General features: G+C 46.9%; 1 protein-coding gene and 1 non-coding gene across 2 annotated transcripts; both read left to right on the forward strand.

The window, feature by feature from the left end:
• The first annotated feature begins 218 nt into the window (after positions 1-218).
• On the forward strand, positions 219-3981 carry LOC125513239 (AP-3 complex subunit delta). Its single transcript, XM_048678291.1, has 2 exons — positions 219-3105; positions 3585-3981. Exon 1 carries the CDS (start codon positions 314-316, stop codon positions 3080-3082), a length of 2769 nt encoding a protein of 922 aa, XP_048534248.1. The 5' UTR covers positions 219-313; the 3' UTR covers positions 3083-3105; positions 3585-3981.
• Positions 3982-4860: 879 nt separating this feature from the next.
• On the forward strand, positions 4861-4941 carry TRNAL-AAG. Its single transcript has one exon. It is a non-coding gene; the product is annotated as a tRNA-Leu (tRNA).
• The last annotated feature ends 3980 nt before the right edge of the window (positions 4942-8921 follow it).

Genomic DNA, 8921 nt, shown 5'->3' on the forward strand with positions numbered 1-8921 from the left:
AGTATTCACCCTAGACACGACCAGGTGGCGGTCAAACCGAGCTGGCGGCCGCTGACTCGGCCAAGTCAGCAAATACGTATACGAAATCGTACATACGAATCAAAGCGAACCCCTTGCGCAAGTACATGGACCGTAATTCGGGTATTTTGAAGTAGTGGTACTAAACTGTCAACCGGCTCCAAGTTTAACCTACAGTGAATTTTTCTCTTCGCTATTCTAACTAGGTCCTCATCGTTGCAATGAGATCGACCAAACCTGCGCGGACGCAGAGAGGACAGATCCACCAGGCAACCATCCCTCTCCCACCTCTGTGATGGCTTCCGCCCCGTCGGCCCCGTCGACGGCGCCGTCACTGGTGGACACCCTCTTCCAGCGCTCGCTGGACGATCTCGTCAAGTCCCTCCGCGCCGACCCTTCAGCCGCCGGCGAGTCGCTGGCCGTCGGCCGCGCCCTCTCCGAGATCCACCGCGAGATCCGCGCCCCGGACACGGCGACCAAGGCCGTCGCGCTCCAGAAGTTCACCTACCTCTCCTCCCTCCACTTCGTCCCCGTCGCCTCCCACCCGCTCGCGTTCCCCGCCATCGAGCTCCTCGCCTCGCCGCACCTCCCGCACAAGCGCCTCGCCTACCTCGCCGCCTCGCTGTCGCTCCACCCAGCCTCGCTCTCCCTCCTCCCGCTCGCCACCCACCAGATCCACAAGGACCTCTCCCCTTCCACCTCCGCCGCCGCCTCCCACCACGTATGCGCCCTCGCGCTCCAGCTCCTTGCCTCCCCCGCCGCAGCCGCCGCGCCCGACCTCGCCATCCACCTCGCGCACGACCTCGTGCCCCACCTGTCCCGTGGCAGCCCGCGCGCTATCGCAGCCGCAGCGCGCATCATAGCCGCCTCCCCGTCTACTGGTGTGCCGGTCCTCTTCAAGCCGCTGGCGGCATGCCTTGCTTCGTCCGACCCACGGGCGTCAACTGCGGCTGCATCCGCCTTCTGTGAGCTGTCGGCGCCGCCGGCTGATGTGGCCCCATTCCTGCCTCTCGCGCCTGACCTTTACAATCTGCTAACCACATCGCGCTCCAACTGGGCGCTCATCAAGGTGCTCAAGATATTTGCTAGGCTGGCTCCTTTGGAGTCGCGTCTGGCCGCACGGATTGTTGATCCAGTCTGCCAGCTCCTCACTCGTTCTTCAGCCATGTCGCTGACATTCGAGTGTGTCCGCACAGTGCTAACTGCACTACCCGCGCATGGCGCTGCAGTGAGCCTTGCCATTGGGAAAGTCAAGGAATTCCTTGCTGCTTCTGATGATCCTAACCTGCGCTATCTCGGGCTCTTGGCACTTGGTATGCTTGGCCCAGCATATGCATCAACTGTCAATGAGAGCCGTGATGTGATTGCCCTGTCACTGGGTGATGCTGATTCAAACATCCGCAGGGAGGCATTGCACCTTATGATGGGAATGGTTGATGAAAACAATGTCATGGATATTGCTGGCATGCTGGTCAGTCATGCCGCAAGGTCAGACCCAGAGTTTGCAAATGATATTCTTGGGGCCGTCCTAGCAGCATGTGGGCGCAATGTATATGAGCTGGTGTCAGATTTTGATTGGTATGTCTCGCTACTGGCAGATATGGCTAGGAGCTTGCATTGTGTGCAGGGGGATGAGATTGGTCGCCAGCTTGTTGATGTGGGACTTAGGGTGCATGATGCACGGCCAGAGCTTGTTCGTTCAGCTCGATCTCTCCTAATTGATCCTGCTTTGCTTGGGAACAATCTCCTATGCTCTGTTCTTTCTGCTGCTGCATGGGTCTCTGGTGAGTATATTGATTGTAGCAAGGATCCTGTTGAGCTTGTTGAGGCACTATCACAGCCAAGGACTAGCCTCTTGCCAATGTCAGTGAGAGCTGTCTACATCCAGGCAGTACTTAAAGTGGTCACCTTCTGTTGCAATTTATATGTAGAGAGTTCGAATGATTCAAACAAGGAATCGGATATAGTGTTTGATGAGTTAGCTGTTGATCAAACTGTTAGCAGGGGAATCAAGTCTGAAATTCGTCCTGCTGAAGAACAAATCGTTATGCCAGGCACAGCTAAAAACGACCCCTTTTCAAACAAATCAATAGTTTACATGATTAACTTGGTTGAAACAACGGTTGGACCACTTGTTGAGTCCAAGGAAGTTGAGGTCCTGGAGAGGGCACGCAACCTGATGGGTTTTGTCCATTTGTTAAGAGAGATCTGGGAGTTGAAGGAAAGGAAGGTCAGTGATCATAACAAGCATAACCGGGTCATGGAGCTCATTAATAGTATGCAAACAGTATTCTCTCAGGAATTAAGGCCTGTTTCTGTGAATGCCCAGAAGAAAATTTCCCTTCCTGAGGATCTTGTCTTGCATGAAAATCTGTCTGAACTTGCTGACATTTTAAGTGAAGATGACACTACTCTGTCAACTTCAATTTCTTTTATCTCTCGCAACTGTCATTCTGTAGAGACTAGAGATGAGCCTGCAGTAGTGTCAGTTGATTCATCTTCTCTTTTTGAGCACCGTAAACGGCATGGGATGTACTATCTCCCAACAGGAAAAGCTGAGGATGACGCAAATAACTACCCTCGTGCCAATGATCCTCTTCTTTCTGTTGAGAATGCAAGTGCCATGGAGGATAAATCCGAGACTGTCCAGCCTGTATCTGCTGGGAAAAAATTGAAGGCCATGAGGTCCAGACCAAAAGTAGTGAAATTGGATGGCGAAGATTTCCTAAGTTCCATGATGACTAGTGCAAATATTCTAAAGGCTGCAGATAAGTCGGAAGGCATGGGCAAAAAAATGGACACTGGCGAATCTAGTTCTCAATGGATACAGAACATATATGCTGATACTGGAAGCCTTTCTACTTCAAGTTCTAGGACAAGTAAGCAACATGATCTTACTAAAGAGAAGAGCACACCTCCTGACATTGATAGGAAAGAGGCGAGAAAGCATAAAACCTCTTCTAGGAGTGGGCATCGTCAAGGAAAACATACGCACAGAGAAAGACCTAGTACTCAGCCTGATGTTGCACCTCAAGCTCCGGTTGTTCAAGATTTCCTTCTGTAGCTGCCGAGATTTTTTTTTGCTTGGTACGTTACAATTATGAAATACAAGTTGATGTGTTGTAATGTTCATTTGAACGAGGAAGAACATAGGTGTACATGGATGTTAACCTCTTCTGGTAAATTTTCTGTTAGGTCTTTGTATACTATTCCAAAGGCTAGTTAAACTAGATGACCATCTAAGAAAATGTGGTACATGAAAGTGCCAGTGAAGATCAAAGATTTTTTTTTTGTGTGTGGTTGGTGTTTAAAAAGAGTATTTTGACTAGAGACGTGGTAAATAAAAGAGGTGGAGTGGGAAGTGATAGATGTTTGTTTAGTGAGGAAAAATAACCTATAGACCCTTTATTTCTGTTTGTGTAGCGTTCTATGGTAAGGATGCACAGCTAATTTCTGTTGTGCTTTGGGCAATCTGAAAGCAAGAAATGCTGCGCACTGCAACAAAAAGTTCCCTTTTGATCTTACAGCAGTATAGTTTCTCAGGATTTTTGTTGGCTGACCTTTAGGGCTGGTATACATAGACGAAACCCGCAAAAGGCGCAACGACAAGGGGCAAAAAAGTTTCAGCTAGTAGCAGTTGAAATCTTCCATCGTCGAAAAGGGTGGAGGCCTATGGTAAGTCAAATGTTGCAAGGTGGCTGTGAACTTGGTAGGTTTTTGATGGTAGGACTGAGCTCTGTTTTGTTCTATTTGAGGTCTTTGAGAATTGAGTTGGCTCCTGTGGTGTTTTGGTTCTTGAGGCTGAGTGTAGCTGTAGGATGGTTTGGAGATTGCGAGGTCAGTCTGTGTGGCTTGTGCCACCTGACAGAATGGTTATCTTGATGTGGAACTTGGTTGTTGTTCAGTTTTCATGGAAATGAAAATTGGGGAAGGGAGGCCCTTGGGTTGAAAGAGAATACGTTGATGTGTTGTTCACTTTTTGTGCATTTTCTTTTTTCTTATATTTTCATCGTCAAGCACTTAAATAGTTCCATGCCCCCCTCCCCGCCCCGAGGAGTTGGTCGACTCATCAGGCTCATGACCTGAAGACCGCAGGTTCGAATCATGTCCCTGTCTCTGCATAAGCATCCACGCTTTTCACGTGATTATAGGTACTCTTTTTCTTGATCGTAGAACCTAATTTGAGGGCTTTATTTGTGCAATTTCGCTTGCAATACCCTCTCCCCCGGCGAGCCTGTGATCGCTGTCTCTTACTGAATGATGCGAGATGCAACCAATCTGCAGGCCTTTCTATTTCTATTTGCGGACTTGGTACAGTTTGCTTATGTTTTCTAAAAAGAACTGCTTGAGGACGCCGGCCGTGCAGGAGAATGAAGGGCATGGCCTCACGGGACTTCACCTGATCCCGCTCTGCCAAAGGGCTTTCGCGTGATGGGTTTGTCATGGCTGCAGCTGCGGAAGCACTTCTTTTATCGACCGGAACAGATGGGCAAGCACCGGTCCAGCTGAACGCAGCAACAGACAGCCGCGCCATGAATGGCCGGTATGCCAAGCTCTAAGCTACAGGCATGAGACACAAGATTTGTTACAGCGATGGAACGATGATCCCACGCGAACAGCGGATCCATGCATGCCTTCCCTAGAAATAAGGAAGAAGAAAAGGATCATATGGATCAATTCAAGCAAATGGGGCCGTGAAAGTGCACGACTGGCGTGGCGACTGTCTCGATGTGAAGTATAGGTCCTCGCAGTGATATAGAAAGGCCTATGGAATCATGGGCAACGATTACGTTAGTACAAGTATATTAAATATATAGGGTTCTATCAAATGTATGCCACTGTGATCAGATGGCCGAGTTGGTCTAAGGCGCCAGATTAAGGCTCTGGTCCGAAAGGGCGTGGGTTCAAATCCCACTCTGGTCAAATAGTTTGTTTTTCAGTTTTTCTTTAAACTTCTGCTCTTACGTGCCAATGCTAGCTAGATTCACGTGCAAACAATATGGGTAAAACTCGGACACGGAGTTTTCTTAATCTGTATAGTTAGTTCTTTTTTTTTCATGAAAAAAATTCAATCTATATTCATCTATCAGTCACGACAGTCAACGAACACCAGAAATAATGAAAATTACATCCAGATTCATAGACAACATATCGACGACTACAATCACTGGAGCAGACTCAAGGTGCGCCGCCGTCATCGTCCCTCCCTCACCAGACCGGGTAAAACTTGTTGTAGTGGACAGTCGTAAAGTCGTCGTGCTAAGGGCCCATAGGACCAGTGTCCCTCCCTCATCAGAACCGGGTAAAACTTGTTGTAGTAGACAGTTGTAAAGTCGTCGTGCTAAGGGTTCAAATCCCACTCTGGTCAAATAGTTTGTTTTTCAGTTTTTCTTTAAACTTCTGCTCTTACGTGCCAATGCTAGCTAGATTCACGTGCAAACAATATGGGTAAAACTCGGACACGGAGTTTTCTTAATCTGTATAGTTAGTTCTTTTTTTTTCATGAAAAAAATTCAATCTATATTCATCTATCAGTCACGACAGTCAACGAACACCAGAAATAATGAAAATTACATCCAGATTCATAGACAACATATCGACGACTACAATCACTGGAGCAGACTCAAGGTGCGCCGCCGTCATCGTCCCTCCCTCACCAGACCGGGTAAAACTTGTTGTAGTGGACAGTCGTAAAGTCGTCGTGCTAAGGGCCCATAGGACCAGTGTCCCTCCCTCATCAGAACCGGGTAAAACTTGTTGTAGTAGACAGTTGTAAAGTCGTCGTGCTAAGGGCCCATAGGACCAGTGTCCCTCCCTCACCAGACCGGGTAAAACTCGGACACGGAGTCAGTCACGACAGTCAACGAACACCAGAAATAATGAAAATTACATCCAGATTCATAGACAACATATCGACGACTACAACCACTGGAGCAGACTCAAGGTGCGCCGCCGTCATCGTCCCTCCCTCACCAGACCGGGTAAAACTTGTTGTAGTGGACAGTCGTAAAGTCGTCGTGCTAAGGGCCCATAGGACCAGTGTCCCTCCCTCATCAGAACCGGGTAAAACTTGTTGTAGTAGACAGTTGTAAAGTCGTCGTGCTAAGGGTTCAAATCCCACTCTGGTCAAATAGTTTGTTTTTCAGTTTTTCTTTAAACTTCTGCTCTTACGTGCCAATGCTAGCTAGATTCACGTGCAAACAATATGGGTAAAACTCGGACACGGAGTTTTCTTAATCTGTATAGTTAGTTCTTTTTTTTTCATGAAAAAAATTCAATCTATATTCATCTATCAGTCACGACAGTCAACGAACACCAGAAATAATGAAAATTACATCCAGATTCATAGACAACATATCGACGACTACAATCACTGGAGCAGACTCAAGGTGCGCCGCCGTCATCGTCCCTCCCTCACCAGACCGGGTAAAACTTGTTGTAGTGGACAGTCGTAAAGTCGTCGTGCTAAGGGCCCATAGGACCAGTGTCCCTCCCTCATCAGAACCGGGTAAAACTTGTTGTAGTAGACAGTTGTAAAGTCGTCGTGCTAAGGGTTCAAATCCCACTCTGGTCAAATAGTTTGTTTTTCAGTTTTTCTTTAAACTTCTGCTCTTACGTGCCAATGCTAGCTAGATTCACGTGCAAACAATATGGGTAAAACTCGGACACGGAGTTTTCTTAATCTGTATAGTTAGTTCCTTTTTTTTCATGAAAAAAATTCAATCTATATTCATCTATCAGTCACGACAGTCAACGAACACCAGAAATAATGAAAATTACATCCAGATTCATAGACAACATATCGACGACTACAATCACTGGAGCAGACTCAAGGTGCGCCGCCGTCATCGTCCCTCCCTCACCAGACCGGGTAAAACTTGTTGTAGTGGACAGTCGTAAAGTCGTCGTGCTAAGGGCCCATAGGACCAGTGTCCCTCCCTCATCAGAACCGGGTAAAACTTGTTGTAGTAGACAGTTGTAAAGTCGTCGTGCTAAGGGTTCAAATCCCACTCTGGTCAAATAGTTTGTTTTTCAGTTTTTCTTTAAACTTCTGCTCTTACGTGCCAATGCTAGCTAGATTCACGTGCAAACAATATGGGTAAAACTCGGGACACGGAGTTTTCTTAATCTGTATAGTTAGTTCCTTTTTTTTCATGAAAAAATTCAATCTATATTCATCTATCAGTCACGACAGTCAACGAACACCAGAAATAATGAAAATTACATCCAGATTCATAGACAACATATCGACGACTACAATCACTGGAGCAGACTCAAGGTGCGCCGCCGTCATCGTCCCTCCCTCACCAGACCGGGTAAAACTTGTTGTAGTGGACAGTCGTAAAGTCGTCGTGCTAAGGGCCCATAGGACCAGTGTCCCTCCCTCATCAGAACCGGGTAAAACTTGTTGTAGTAGACAGTTGTAAAGTCGTCGTGCTAAGGTTCAAATCCCACTCTGGTCAAATAGTTTGTTTTTCAGTTTTTCTTTAAACTTCTGCTCTTACGTGCCAATGCTAGCTAGATTCACGTGCAAACAATATGGGTAAAACTCAGACACGGAGTTTTCTTAATCTGTATAGTTAGTTCCTTTTTTTTCATGAAAAAAATTCAATCTATATTCATCTATCAGTCACGACAGTCAACGAACACCAGAAATAATGAAAATTACATCCAGATTCATAGACAACATATCGACGACTACAATCACTGGAGCAGACTCAAGGTGCGCCGCCGTCATCGTCCCTCCCTCACCAGACCGGGTAAAACTTGTTGTAGTGGACAGTCGTAAAGTCGTCGTGCTAAGGGCCCATAGGACCAGTGTCCCTCCCTCATCAGAACCGGGTAAAACTTGTTGTAGTAGACAGTTGTAAAGTCGTCGTGCTAAGGGTTCAAATCCCACTCTGGTCAAATAGTTTGTTTTTTAGTTTTTCTTTAAACTTCTGCTCTTACGTGCCAATGCTAGCTAGATTCACGTGCAAACAATATGGGTAAAACTCGGACACGGAGTTTTCTTAATCTGTATAGTTAGTTCCTTTTTTTTCATGAAAAAAATTCAATCTATATTCATCTATCAGTCACGACAGTCAACGAACACCAGAAATAATGAAAATTACATCCAGATTCATAGACAACATATCGACGACTACAATCACTGGAGCAGACTCAAGGTGCGCCGCCGTCATCGTCCCTCCCTCACCAGACCGGGTAAAACTTGTTGTAGTGGACAGTCGTAAAGTCGTCGTGCTAAGGGCCCATAGGACCAGTGTCCCTCCCTCATCAGAACCGGGTAAAACTTGTTGTAGTAGACAGTTGTAAAGTCGTCGTGCTAAGGGCCCATAGGACCAGTGTCCCTCCCTCACCAGACCGGGTAAAACTCGGACACGGAGTCAGTCACGACAGTCAACGAACACCAGAAATAATGAAAATTACATCCAGATTCATAGACAACATATCGACGACTACAACCACTGGAGCAGACTCAAGGTGCGCCGCCGTCATCGTCCCTCCCTCACCAGACCGGGTAAAACTTGTTGTAGTGGACAGTCGTAAAGTCGTCGTGCTAAGGGCCCATAGGACCAGTGTCCCTCCCTCATCAGAACCGGGTAAAACTTGTTGTAGTAGACAGTTGTAAAGTCGTCGTGCTAAGGGTCCATAGGACCAGTGCCCTCCCTCACCAGAGCCGGGTAAAACTTCTTGTAGTAGACAGTTGTAAAGTCGTCGTGCTAAGGCCCCATAGGACCAGTGTCCCTCCCTCACCAGACCGGGTAAAACTCGGACACGGAGTTTTCTTAATCTGTATAGTTAGTTCCTTTTTTTCATGAAAAAAATTCAATCTATATTCATCTATCAGTCACGACAGTCAACGAACACCAGAAATAATGAAAATTACATCCAGATTCATA

The sequence above is a fragment of the Triticum urartu genome, chromosome 1 (assembly GCF_003073215.2).
Source record: "Triticum urartu cultivar G1812 chromosome 1, Tu2.1, whole genome shotgun sequence".
In the NCBI taxonomy this organism is placed as follows: Eukaryota; Viridiplantae; Streptophyta; class Magnoliopsida; order Poales; family Poaceae; genus Triticum; species Triticum urartu.